Source organism: Mus musculus, chromosome 11, assembly GCF_000001635.26.
Source record: "Mus musculus strain C57BL/6J chromosome 11, GRCm38.p6 C57BL/6J".
Classification (NCBI taxonomy): domain Eukaryota; kingdom Metazoa; phylum Chordata; class Mammalia; order Rodentia; family Muridae; genus Mus; species Mus musculus.
The window spans coordinates 60,900,669-60,914,900 of NC_000077.6; the positions used below are offsets into that span (position 1 = coordinate 60,900,669).

General features: G+C 52.2%; 1 protein-coding gene across 1 annotated transcript; it reads right to left on the reverse strand.

The window, feature by feature from the left end:
• Positions 1–1,577: 1,577 nt before the first annotated feature.
• Natd1 (N-acetyltransferase domain containing 1) lies at positions 1,578–13,124 on the reverse strand. The gene is made up of 3 exons (NM_025294.5): positions 12,961–13,124; positions 6,214–6,332; positions 1,578–5,453 (listed from the first exon to the last, which is right to left on the reverse strand). Exons 1-3 carry the CDS (start codon positions 13,055–13,057, stop codon positions 5,337–5,339), a joined length of 333 nt encoding a protein of 110 aa, NP_079570.1. The 5' UTR covers positions 13,058–13,124; the 3' UTR covers positions 1,578–5,336.
• Between the last annotated feature and the right edge of the window lie 1,108 nt (positions 13,125–14,232).

Sequence of the window (14,232 nt, forward strand, 5' to 3'; positions counted from 1 at the left end):
TCCTCACTGTGCAGGAATGAGGAACCTCCCTGACATCCATAGTGCTATGAGCTTCACCATGACACTCATGTCGCCAGGAGCTCTGTCCTGGCTTCCTGTAAGTCAAAATAAATCTTCCCTCTGTTGTTTCTGTGAGATACTTTGGTCATAGTGACAAGATAGCTGACTACATGTGATAGCCTGCTTTTCTAAGTCCACACATACATTTTTCCATAGTCAGCAGATAAAACGCCAACCAAAACTCTTATTCTCAAAGAGGATCTCAAATTTGAGGCCAGACTCGGGTACAGGAGATCCTATTTCAAAAACCTACCAACCAAAGCCATTCTGGGCACTGTAATACATGCCTGTAGCTTCAGCACTCAGGAGGTGGAGGCCAGAGGAGACCCATCTTTTTTTCTGTTAAGACAGGGTTTTTCTCTGTAGCCCTGGCTGTTCTGCAACTCACTCTGTAGATCAGGCTGGCCTCAAACTCAGAGAACCACCTGCCTCTGCCTCCTGAGTGCTAGGATTAAAGGTAGGGGCCACCACTGCATAGCTCATTAGGCTCCATTGCCTTGAGGCCTATGCTAAGGATGTACATCACATATTATGGTGACTTAGAGGAGGCTGCTCATCTCCGTGGTGCCAGGAAGCAGACAGGAAGGGACCAGGTGCAGATATCTTCTCCGAGAGTATATCTCAGGTATCTAACTCCTACTGGCTCCACCCTGAAGAGTCTCCCTTACCACCCCATAGCACCTCAGGCCGTGGACCAAGCCTTTAACACAGTCTAGATCCACATAGTAACACATTTCTGTGATTTCAGCCACTGGAGAGGCTCAAATGTCCTATCATTCTCACAACATGCCTGGTTGGAATTCCCTCATGTTTCTCCTGCAGGAGGCTGACCTTCAGGAACAAATCTTCCAAGCTCTTGGTCAGGCCTTATGGATCCCATCCCTTCCCTAATCCAAAAGTCTACCAAATCAGGTCTAACCTAACACCATGCTTCCTAGCTCAAGTGTGCCCACCCCCACCCCACCCCGAACCCTCAGGATAACTTGCTCCCAATTTGAAAGCCCGGCTTTGGTGGTGCTGGGATCTCGGCCAGGTTTGCTGTAGTGACAGTGGGTGAAAGGATCCTCCTCTAAGGTCTGGCTTTGAGGCCCATTATTCTCTGGTTTTCTATCGAGGTTGGTTGCTGCGGATGGAACCAAGAACCTCATGCATGCTGAGAAAATGCTCTACCCATCAGGCCTTGACCTATCAGCAGAATGGCACCATTGCTCACAAGTGCCTCTGCTTTTTTATTTTATTTTTTTTTGGAGACAGTGTTTCTCTGTGTAGCCCTGGCTGTCCTGGAATTCACTCTGCAGACCAGTCTGGCCTCGAACTCAGAAATCTGCCTGCCTCTGCCTCCCGAGGGCTGGGATTTAAAGGTGTGCGCCACCACGGCCAGCTGAGAAGTGCCTCTGCTTAATCTGATGGTGTGGGCTGCCAGCTCTGTACACCACAGGGCCTGGCTGCTGGCCTGAAACCTACTCGTCAGAGCCTTACCCAGTACATTTTCAATTAGTGGTTTGTTTTTTTTTTGTGTGTGTGTTAAGAATATCGTAACTCCTGGAATTTGTTCTTCAGGGAGAACCCTCAGAGGCCACGTGATTATGGTGTTGATATTCCTCCAGCTTCCTGTAATCTGAGGAACTTTGAGAATTTTAACATTTTCAGAAGTTCTCTGCCCTAAATCCCACATCAGTACCTGAGTGCTCTTCGTTCTTCGGTGCAGGCTGACATTGCTGGTATTGGGACTGACTTCCTGGAAAGTTGCCCAAAGTTGTAAACACGGGATTGCTGATCTGTCCCCACCAGGACATGATTCTAATGCTGGGGAAAATGGACCCCTAAAACCTCACGTGGAGTGCAACATGTACCAGAAAGGCCATGCACTGAAGCAGTGCAGTGGTGGCCAAAGGTGGGGCCTTTCAGAGGTTTCTAGGTCATGAGTGCTAGCTCTGCCCTTAGGCATGGGTTAACCATTACTGCATTGTTACTGTGAAGGGTGTCTGGCTAACCTTCCTTGCTCTTTGCCACAGACAGTGTAGCAAAAAGCCAGATGTGACCCTTGACCTTGGACCCTCTAGCCTTGGGAATCCTAGAACCAATCTATCCTTTACAGAATGTTCAATCTTGGTTCTGCCGTGACATCCCACGCTAGATTAATAAGTGCCACAGTAATCACTGGCTTTGAAGGCAAAGCCTGGAAGACCCGATGGCCACCCCTGTGGCTCTAGCCAGGGCCTCCCAGCTAGTCTAGGGTGCAGAGATTGAGGACAGCACTGAAGAGTGACAGAAATAACACTGTCAACTGCTCTTCCCAAGGCACCGAGAGAAAAGCAGAGAGCACCTTTGACAACCAGAAAAGCATCTTTAATATCTTGAAGCCATGGGACACAGCTAAAACCCATAAATGTGATCCCCGAGGTTGTAGTTAAAGGTTCAAGCCACAGCCTCACAGGATCTCGTGTATGAAACTTAGGGCAATGAGCTGGAAGCAGGACCCTGAGACTAGTAAAAGGACATGTGGGAGGACTCGAACCAGCCCAAGTCCTGATCTGAGGAACAACAGGTGAGTGGCCAGGTGCTCCAGGGGAGTGCTCCTGTTCATAAGCCAGACTTCTGAATGCTGGCCATGTGTACCTTGCAACTCAAGACAGATCCTCATTTCAGCCCTTCAAAGGAGTAAGGAAACTTCTAGAAATGTTATCTATGTATTACTGAGGTCATTTGTTTCCCAAGTAGACATCTGACCACAATACACAAGCTGGGGACTACCGAGGGGTCAGGGACTGGGTTTAGATCCTGGGCTGTCTAGTTGTGTGGGTTGCAGGCTGGTGACCCACTTAATCTGACCCTGTCCCTTCAACTGCAGGACAGGCCCAGTAAGTGGTGTCTCTTGGGAATTGCATGAGAATTAAGGAGGGGGTGAGACCACAGAGCCTGACTGCTGTGCCTTGCACTCGGTCCACTAGCTACCCTGGCCCTTGTGGGTTAGGTCCCGTGTAAGGAGGACTGCATGAGCAGATTCCACGTGCTCCCATCTTGGAACACTTGCACTGCTCCTGTGCTTACCAACAGTTCTGTCAGGAACCCTGAATGACCAACTTGAGGGCAAAGAGCAGCTCACGAATCAGAGGCTAGTATGGCACCATGACTTCTAGGAATCCCTGTAAAGCTGTTGCCCAGCAATGAGGAGTGTGGCCTCTAGGGTAAAACTCTGAGGTTCAGGTAGTATGGAGGGATACAGATGGCAAAGTTCCCCAGACCTGGGCTGGGATCCCGAAGCTTGTTGGCACTGTTGTGCTAGGAGACCTCAGTCAGGCTCTGGCAGCCTTTGGAGCCTAGACTCCCCGCAGTGGAGCTGTCCAACTATGCAGGCATTGGAGGACCAACAAATAGGCTGGGCACCAGGGAGAACCACTTCCTACACAACCTATCTTGCCCTATTTCTTCGCTCTGGGGGCCCCTGACCTCACTGTGCCTTAGTCTTTTGTCAGTGACCAACAGGATCATGCAATGTATTCAAAAGTCAGAAAAGTGAGGGGATGCAGGTCCCAAGACCAGCCTTGGCCCAGATACTACTGGTGGCAGGTTCAGAGTAGGAAAGGCACATGAGTTACTGCCTGTGTAGACTGGGCAAGGAAGAGAAAGCCTAGGGTGAGGTCTGAGCACTGCACAGACCTATTGAAGGAACATGATGTCTAGAGTGCCAGTGCCTAACCAGGCTCTTGGAGTGACTCAGGACGTGGAACAGGTGTTGAGGGGTAGGGGGAGGCAGATGGGATAGCACCAGAGTGGCCCAGTTGGGCAGTATTGGCCAGGAGGAAGAGGCAGAGATATAGTTATTGCTACACCGCAAGGCTATGAAGCCTCCGGGGCACAGTCAGTGGGACTTTAAGGCTGCCAAGGCAGTGAGGAATGCTCAGGCCACCCTGCAGGAACTTGAGACAAGCCCACGGAGGAAGCCCAGCCACTCTTCTTGGGTCCACATGACTCAGGGCCCTCATTCAAGTACTGTATTGTGGACACACTGCCACCGCAGCTGTCAGAGCAGTCAGCAATGTCTTCCTAGAGGCCCAGGGGTTTCTCTGGACCCCGAAGAGTCCCTGTCAGACAGAATGGGGTGGCAGAGGAGGGAGGCAGTAGTGAGGAGTATGCTGGGTTATCCTAGAACTCTAGGAGGCTGGAAGAGGAGCATCAAGAACCGGGTAAGAGCCAGAGGTGCAGGAGGTAGGGAGATGCTGAGTGTGGGGACCATAAGGGTCTGTGCCCATGACTGCAGTGGTGAGTGAGGCCCAAGGGTTCTGAACTTAAGACCTCCCAGCCAGGATGCATGGCTTTCTGGTCCAGATTTCAGTACTCCTGCAGAGTGGGAAGGTGTCTGTGCACAGATGTCTGGAGTAGCCTAAGCAGCAGTGGGGAGATGGTCAGAAGCCAGGAGTACAAAAGATGTGAAATGGATCTTGTGTGCCACCATCTCATCCATCTTGAAGGTGACCCACAAGAAAGGCCCTGACAAGTCCAGCTGAAGGTCAGCGAGGGCTAAGGGTACTGGGCTGCTCAGCAGACCACACTAAGCCTCTGGGCTGGCTCCTGTAGGTGAATGCATGAGAAGGGAGTCCCTCTGACAGGGAACCACATGAGAAGCCAAACAGTGTGGAGTGTGGGTACCTGACCCGCCTCTTGTGCTCATGTGTTGGTGTGCATGCTCAGATGGGCCTGGGCCAGAGCTGAATCCTCGGCTCTCTCACATGCCAGGATTGGCTGCCCTCTGCCGCCGTCCCACTGCCTGTGCCAGGGCACGCAAGTCTGAGACAGAGAAAGGGTTAGCACTGGTTGTGGCTAAGGCTTGGCACCTCCACCTTGGGAAGCTGGCACACAGGGTTCCTGTTGTTCTTCTTGGCTCCAGGAACACCCTCCTCATTTGCAGAAAGGACATTGATGCCAGGAGGTGGTGGCAGGGACTCTACGTCACCCTCTTGCTGATCAGAGCAGGGACCCAGTAGCCAGGCCAGAGGAGATGTGCAGCTGGTAGGAGGACCACCTCAGCAGAGCTGGAGGACCTCTGTGGGAAGCGGGTCTTGACCACTTGGCCTGCCCTTCGTCCCACTCTGGCTTTTCACATATCCACAACCAGCAGCTGGTCCCCAGAATCCTGGATGAAGGCTGCAGACGGGTGTCCTTGCAAAAATAACTCTGAGCCTGTCCCCATGGGAACAGGTTCCTGAGAGCACATGAGCTGGCTGAGGCCCACACAGAAGGCCCACAGGGTGCACTCCTGCACACAGTGGCCAGGGTCATGGCTGTAGGCGCTCCAGGTACTGTGGCAGAGGGTTCTCCTTGACATACTTCTGGATGTACCAGCAGGTGAGGTGGGCCTTCAGGTCTTCCTCCACCACGAAGTCCAGGGCAGCCTGGGCCAGCAGAGGGAGAACAGCTGTTAGAGCAGCAGCTTGCCTGGGGACTGCAGCCCACTGTAGCCCAACGAGATTGGTAGTCACCAGCTCTCTCTGTTACTGCTCCAGGTTCTCCACGTGGATAACCTTCCCACTTTGCCTAGGCCAGCATCTTGAGTTCCCTCCTGGTAACTGGGTTAACACACAGATAGATCGGGTCCTATATGGCAGGGCACGAGGCCCTGGAAGCCCCACAGGGAGGGTAAAGAGGCCTCCTGTCTAGGAGAGCCAGGGCAGGGAGTGAGGGAGGGAGGGAGGGAGACAGGATTGGGAAACCAGTATAGAGCTCTCCGCAGAGCACAGGGCCGGGAGCTGCACCTGAAAATCGTTCTTTGCTTCACTTCACCTGGACTTGGTCCTCAGGCAGCCTGGAATTCTGAAGTGCTTGGGAGAGGCAGGTGGAGATGGAGGCCACTGACTTGGACACTCATCCACTATGCATCACCAGGGCTAACTAAGCAAGTACTGCATGCCAAGTCCTAGTCCCAAGGCGGAGTCAGGCTGTGGGGCCCCAGGCTCAGAATAGTGGCCACCTGCCACAGGGCCTAGCACCATAAGCAGCAGGTATCTAAAGCTCTCCCACTGCCACATGCAAACTCTTGGACAGATGGGCCTGTGAAGCTATGCTGTGGTCTAGAAGAAAATCAGAGTTAACCACAGGCTATCTTCTCTGTAAGGGGAGGGCGAGAGCTGCATCCTGGTCTGCTACCCATCTTACCTTGGCCAGGTGCTTGGCAATGCCACGCCCACGGTAAGCATCTGGGACCTCTGTGTGTTGCAGGTCCACGATCCGCTTGCCCACATACTCATAGAGCAGGACAGCTCGGTCATGACATCCTGGAGCAGAGATAGAAACAGCTCAAGTACGAACTCCAGAGGCCCTCGGAGCTTCGTTATTCCTGGCAACCCCCGGGGTGGAGGACAGGGTGAAGGATAGAATCCGGAACCAGACTACCAATGTGCTATAAGAGCTGAATGTTAGCCGCGCAGTGGTGGTGCACGCCTTTAATCCCAGTACTTGGGAGGCAAAGGCAGGTGGATTTCTGAGTTCGAGGCCAGCCTGGTCTACAGAGTGAGTTCCAGGACGGCCAGGGCTACACAGAGAAACCCTGCCTCGAGGGAAAAAAAAAAAGCTGAATGTTGAATAACCCCGGGTCTCGGTTTTCATATGCCCAGTGCAGGATCGTGATGGCATTCCTCAGAGGGCTGTATGTAGTATTCAATGAGGCACTCTCTGCAGCAGGCTGGTGCCAACAACACACAACTACTCACAAAGCTTTGCTACTGCCATTCCCCTCAGCTAAACCTAAACCCCTTTCTAAGGTTCAGCACAGGACAGCACAGAGCCCGACAAATCCTTGACTTCAGTGGAGGAGGAAACAGGAGGTGGTATCAGAGCATAAGACTTGCCAATCCCCTAACAAGACCCAAGCCAAATCAGAGTCCACTGGGCTCAGGAAGCAGGCACAAAGAGCTACCCACCCTCCCAGGCCTGTCAAGATGAGAGTTCACCAGTCGACCAAAAATCCTGCTGGCAAATGTGACAGGAGAAGCTGCTCCAATCACAACCTGTAGTTCTCTGTCTGTCCACACATACAGCAAGGGACAAGATCTGCCCTCATGGCTAAGAAAAACAGGAAAAGCGAGTAGCTGAAACATTCAGTAGGTGGGAAATGGATGTGAGAAGCGCTGGATCAGGGAGATGCTCTAGCAGGAACACCTGTGCAAAGGCTCTGGGGCAGGATAGGGATCTTTAAGGGACAGTGAAGATGCTGGTGTGGCCAACTAGAGTGGACCAAGGGATGGGGAAATGACATGGTAAGTGCTGTGCCTTCTGAGCCGTCATGACTTAGGTTCTCAGTGAAGGATTGGAAGGTAACTATAGTTTCACAGAATCCTCCCGCTGCATCAATACTCTAGGGCAGAAGAGTCCAGCTGCCTCGGTCCCTGTGGGAAGAGGATGCCTACTGCTCCACAGGGATCCCCTATGGAGGACTTGCTGGTAGTTGGGGTGTGCTCAATGAGAAAAAGAAGTCAAAGGCAAACCTAACATTTTTTATTTGAAGTGATTGTCTGGGTATGAAAGAAATGCTCAAGCCGGCAGGGGTTGCTAGAGGGCTTCAGGACAAAGCCCATTGGCTGGGAAGGGCACAGTTAAGGGAAGCATAAAGGAAGAACAACTGCAGGCAAGGCAGGAGAGGCCCAAGGCAGATGGGATCATAGGGTTCCCTAGCAATATAATAAAACACGTTGTTTGTCTTTTTTAGACAGGGTCTCAGGGAGCCTAGGGTGGCCTAGAACTTACTAGAGCTGGGCTTGAGTGCTCTACTTCCTTTTTTTTCCCCTTTTTCATTGTTTTTTTTTTCCTAGACAGGGTTTCTCTGTATAGCCCTGGCTGCTCTGGAACTCACTTCTGCAGACCAGGCTAGCCTTGAACTCAGAGATCTGTCTGTCACTGCCTCCGGAGTGCTAGGATTGAAGGTGTGTGCCACCACTGCTGGGCTTTATTTATTATATCTTAAAGTACACTGTAGCTGACTTCAGACACACCAGAAGAGGGCAACAGATCTCATTACAGGTGGTTGTGAGCCACCATGTGGTTGCTGGGATTTGAACTTAGGACCTTCGGAAGAGCAGTCAGTGCTCTTACCTGCAGAGCCATCTCTCCAGCCCCGTATTTTAACTTTTAAACAAGCTGCACTTTACATTCAAACTTTCATGTGCCAAAGAGTCCGCTCCTAAATGCTGCATGGGTCCCCTGCCTGTACCAGGCATTGTCACAAGGCAGTGACAGGCTCAGTGGAGAGTCACACTCCACACACACACTCCAGGAGCCTTCCAGGGTTCTGCCCTCAATGTACAAATATCCTGCAAGTTCCATGAGGGAGACTATGACTCATGTTGTTTCCACAGGTAGACTCCTGAGATCCAAGTCATGCAGCCACACGGGGGCTGGAGGCAGAGCGCAAGCCGGACCTCCCCTCTCCAAGCTCTGTGTCTTGGTGCCGTTTCTTCTTCTGAGACAGGGTCTCACTATGTAGCCCAACCTGGCTTACAACCCAGAGTGTTGCAATTATGAACATGCCTCACCACACCGGCCAGAGTGCTTTGTTTTTTTTTTTTTTTTTTTTTAATCATTTTTTAAAGACTGTAGCTGTCTTCAGACACACCAGAAGAGGAAGAGGGAGTCAGATCTTATTACAGATGGTTGTGAGCCACCATGTGGTTGCTGGGATTTGAACTCGGGACCTTTGGAAGAGCAGTCGGAGCTCTTAACCACTGAGCCATCTCTCCAGCCCCCCAGAGTGCTTTGTTTTGTGGAACTATGCTCTTCTTCCAGACCTAGAATGCCACCTCCCTTCTCAGCCACATCTACAAAGGCCATGGCCTTCCCCTGTGCTGAAACTCCCTCCTTAGATTGAATTATTCTGGGGCTGTGCCCATTTCCCTGGCCAAGGCCCAGATGTAACCTTCACAGCCACCCCCTATAGCTGCAAGACATGGGACCCAGGTCTGGTTCTGTGTTTGTTGGGGTCAATGAAGTCACTGACTGCCCACTATGTTCTGGCTGTGTTTTTGGAGTGAACAGAATGGACACAGCACTGCTTCCCATTTTAGTAAGGGAGACGACAGATGCCAGCCTTGGGAGATGGGCCCAGAGAGCAGAGAAGCAGTAGGGAGCAGAAGTGAGAGCTGTCATTATACAGAGGACATCTGGTTCTTGTGCAAAAGACCTGAAGGAATGAGGGAGTAGGACACTTTGGTGTGAGGAGTCCCAGTGGTAAGAGCAGAACAAACAAAATCCTCAGAAGCCCAGAACAGCAAGGAAGCCAGAGTGGCTGGCCCTGGTGAATCAGGCAGTGTAGGGAACCAGGTGATGAACCTCCTAGGGCCACCCAAAGCCCAGCTTAAGCTCCCAGCAGTCTTGGGGTGGGGGCTTGAGCTCTTGCAAAGTCGCTAACATTTTCAGTCTCTTCTTGCTCTCAATCCCAAGGAGCCTTCTTAGCCTGTGGGCAACCCTGGGGTATCACAGCGACTCTGCCTACGCCTTTGGTGTCTGGTGGTCAGGGATTGACACCCAGGAAGTATCTTCCAACCAGATGCCCGTGAGACTGGAGGTGGGCCAGTGGCATATGACAGCCCCACGGCCTGGTCCCTGTGCCTTTGGTGGGATCCCTGCAGAGGTCCATGGGCTTGCTCTGAGCTAAAGCCAGCAGGCTCCAGCCACAGCTCAACCGCAGCCTCTCCCTACAGCAGCCACTGAGAGTTTGATTAGCTCCCTGCTCATCTTTCTACTTGCCGCATCTATACCCAGGTACCCAGGGCCTCCCAGTTGGACACCACTTTTTTTTTTGTTGTTTTGTTTTTGTTGTTTTTTTTGAGATAGGGTTTCTCTGTGTAGCCTTGGCTGTCCTGGAACTCACTCTGTAGACCCGGCTGGCCTCGAACTCAGAAATCCGCTTGCCTCTGCTTCCTGAGTGCTGGGATTAAAGGCATGCGCCGCCACGCCTGACTGGACACCACCTTCTTATTCCAGGTTTTCCCTCTATAATAGAGGCTTCTTCCCCGGACTGTTCACTGCCCTGGGACAGAACGCACACGTGGCACTGCCAGCTATGACGGCCCCCAACACCCGTACCACAGGTGAGCAGTCACTGCCACCTGGATTAGTGGCAGTCCAGGCTAGGCTCTGAGTGCCCCAGACCTAGACAAGCATATTGGGGACCGTGCTGGACATCCAGAAACTGGAAGGATCAGTTGGTCTCAGTTCCAGTTCTGTCTTCCTAGCTGGGGGTACAGAGAATTCTGGGAGGGGTTGGAGAGAGCCTTCTTGCAACAAGTAGCAGTCCCAGAGCCTGGAGAGCTGGCTCAGCAGTTAAGAGGGCTTTCTGCTTTTACAGAGAACCCACTCAGTTCCCAGCACCCATGTCTTCTTTTTTTTTTGGGGGGGGGGTTTCGAGACAGGGTTTCTCTGTATAGCTCTGGCTGTCCTGGAACTCACTCTGGAGACCAGGCTGGCCTCGAACTCAGAAATCCACCAGCCTCTGCCTCCGAGTGCTGGGATTAAAGGCGTGCGCCACCACCACTACCCAGCTAGCACCCGTGTCTTGACAGCTCACACCTGCTTGTAACTCCAGTTGTCAGACCTGATGCCCTCATTTGACCTCTACAGGCACTGGAATGTATGTTGTCTGTACATACACACACACACACACAAATAAAATAAAAACAAATCTTTAAACACATACACATCCGAGGTTCCATTTTGGACTAGTTGTCCATCAGCCTTGTGCCTTGGTTTCCCACCCATGGAACAGTGGATACACGCCCAGCATTTTCAATCTGGGGTCATGTAGACTTGAGTTCCAGTCTCCTCCAATCAACAAACTTCCTCCATGTTTCCTGTCACACATGCTCAGGACTTAGACGTTTCTTCACACCCCTGATCACACTGCTTGGACTTGTGCAGCACCCAGCTCCCCACTGTCATACCCCACAGTGCGCTTCCCATCAGCACAGCCTTAGGGTTCCTGGTCCATGGCATCTGTCCTCTTTACAAGGCATTTCAGGACCCCACAGCACTGAAGGTTGAAGCCACACCCAAGCTCACATTTCTGGTTCCTATATTATTTGCCTCCTTGACCTCTTAGCCTTATCCTACCTGTCACGCTCTTCTATGCCTGCACCACTCCTGGCTGCTCTGAAACACACAATGGGTACTGCAGGGCCTTTGCTCTCAAAGGTTTCTTTCACACAGTGCCTTTCTTCACAGCTACAGCTGTTTCTTGTCTCTTTCAGGTCTCTACTTAAATACCACCTGCTTGGAACTTAATGCCAAACAGTGGCTCTGCCCCAATAGACCCTTCCTTCTGCCTGACCACGCCTCCCAAGGCCTTGGTTTTATGAGATATTATGCAATTCATCTGAGACCCATCTCCTTCTTTAGACTGGCAGCCCTACAAGTCCTGGGTAAATAGTAGGTACTCAGTAAACTGTTGGCCCAGGCTGTACAGGAGGAGCCGAGGCGAGGTTGCCCGCCTCTAGCAATTCTGTCTCTCTGTCAACGGGGCAGCAGATTGCAGAACGGTTAAGTTTAAGGATATCATTTGTTCATAGCCAGCTCTCAAGAGTACTGTCCTTTTGACTGGACCCATTTGGAAAAGAAAGAGAGAGAGAAAGAAAGAAAGAAAGAAAGAAAGAAAGAAAGAAAGAAAGAAAGAAAGAAAGAAAGAAAGAAAGAAAGAGAGAGAAGCCTAAGGCTTCTGCCTTTCTCTTTATGGATCTGATGTGCCTCCACAGTCCCCAGGAACTAAAAGCCTCACTGGAACTAAGAAAACTTCAGAAAAGAGGATCTGAAGAAAAAAGAAACAAAAAACAAACAAACCCTCAGATAAGGCCTCTCAAGGGATCAGGGCCAAGTGTCACAGTCAGCTGAGCTACCATCAGCATGACAGCAGGACTTGTTTCTCTACGGAAAGAATAGGGCAAGGGGCAGCTGGGCCCTGATTTGAATATGCCTCTGGTCTTGTTAAAGCTGGGCAGGTCCCATTTCCTGCACTCCCAGCCTCAGTTTACTCATCTGTAAGTGGGGCGGTATGTCACAACACAGGAAGTGATAGCTGCCCCCACGGTGGTTAGGTGGCACAAACGGGAGACCTGGCCTCCAAGTGCAGGTCACAGAAGGTTGGCTCAGGAAGTCAGGATAGGCTGCGTATGCTTGACTGCTTACAACCTACCTACTGGCCGACCACACTCAAGTGGTGCATCCTTCCAATCAAAATAATATGGGCAGTGGCTAAGTCGGGTCTCCCCAGAGGGCCCAGCTGGGAGGAGTGGGCTACAGAGAGCTCAAGGTCCCATATTCCACAATCTTTTCCAGCCCTAGAATCAATGGGAGGAGTGTCGGTCTGCTGGTACAAACGCTACAGATGAGGCTTTGACTTCTCTATCTGTTGAAAAGTAGCCATTTATCTATGTTTATCAGCACTTGCTGTGCACCAAATGTGTCATTCTGAACTTTTACTGCCACAGCATCTCATCCAAAGCGGTTTGCACTCCAGCTATCCCCATTGCAGATTCCGGGAGACCGATGCACACATTGACTAGACAAACTGGCCAAAGTCTCAGAATCACCTACCCGCCTCCTCCTCCAGGCCACATATTCCCTAGGTTATGCCCCAGGCCCCTGCAGGCTCCTCCACGGCGGCAGGAAGCAACCGAACACCCGGGGGGTGGGGGTGGCAGGCCACCAGTGACCTGCTCTCTGGGACCCAGGGTGGCAGCCCTCCGTCCGCGATGTCGGAGGCCGGCTGCGCTAGCAGGTGCGGGCTGCCCGGGCAGACGCGCTCCGGCGGTGCCAGTCGGGGGGTTCGGGAGCCCTCCCGCCCCGGGATCCATCTGTCCGTCCGCCCGCAGGTCCCGCCCCGTCCCGCCCGCGCGCGCGCAAACAAAGGCAGCTCGGTACCGTTGAGGCGCACGGAGAACTGGCGGCGTTGGCGGTCGTGCTCCACGCGGATGGGGCCGCCCTGCTCCAGTGCGCTCGGCGGGGTAGCGTGCGCCATCGCGCGCGCCGACACTGGGGACCGCGGGCCGCAGCGAACTGACTCTTCGGCGGCGCGGGCCGGAGAAGGGGGCGGGGCCGGAAATCAGCTGTGAGTCACGTGCGCTGCGCGCACTGTCTGTTTGGATACATTCCTGGCGTCTCTTAAAGAGACCGCGCTGCCCGTTTCGCTCGCGGCTTCAACAATGATGTGCTGGTCCATCCAGGGCGCCGATTGTCCTCCCGAATGCCCCAGAATGACTTTTAGGACCCACACGGACCCATATGCAAAACACGCAATGACCTATGGGGTAATTTAGATCCTCCCCGCGACAGCCATTTAATATTAGGCATTAGCCTCACTGCAAGCCTGAGGCAATAGATAACGTCAAATGCAAGGTGTTGACAGGCAAACCTACTCTCTGCTGGAATCGTGCGGGCTGGAGCTATGCAGCCCACCCACTCGGGCAGCTGTAGCTGATATTGAGAGATTACCCCTAGGCATGTTTGGGACTGGGTGAAAAGCCACCCCTCCCAAAGAAAGCCAGAAATATGAGGTCCCTAGGGAGCTAGCTACCCAGGAGCCAGTGTTTCTCTAGAAGTACAGTATTAGGAAAGCTTGCCGACCATGGATGTTCACAGAATCATATTCTGTTAATTACCGTGCAAATTTGATGTCCACATCTATGAGACCACCACACAGACATTAAAGTTTGAGTACCTCAGTGGAATGCTTGAAGGCTGTAACTTCAAACCTGTACAAAATGTGTGTCTGTGTGCGTGGCGGGGGCTGGGGGTGGGGGAGAGGCGGGGGACAGACCAACAAGGAAGCATTTTACAGCTAAATGGAGATCTCCGTGGGCTCCCTTCCAATTGATTTCTTCCTTTTGAAGTAGCTATGCTCCCTGACTTTTAGCGCTATTGACTAAACAGCTTTTCCTAAGAACATCCTATTTCTTAAGAACTACACAGTATTTACCTTTTCGTATCTGGTTTCTTCGCTTCCACCTGTCATCAGCTGTGTTGTTGCTGCTATCATGTTCACCAGTGTGTCAGAGATTTCCCAGGAAGCAGGTACCAGTTTTCCATCACGTGTTAATGGGTTGTTGTGTTGTTTTGGTTTGGAGCTGCTATGAGTAACAGGCTGTGGATGTCGTCTGGCCAGCATTCCCTTAGGGTAGCTCTCAGGAATATACT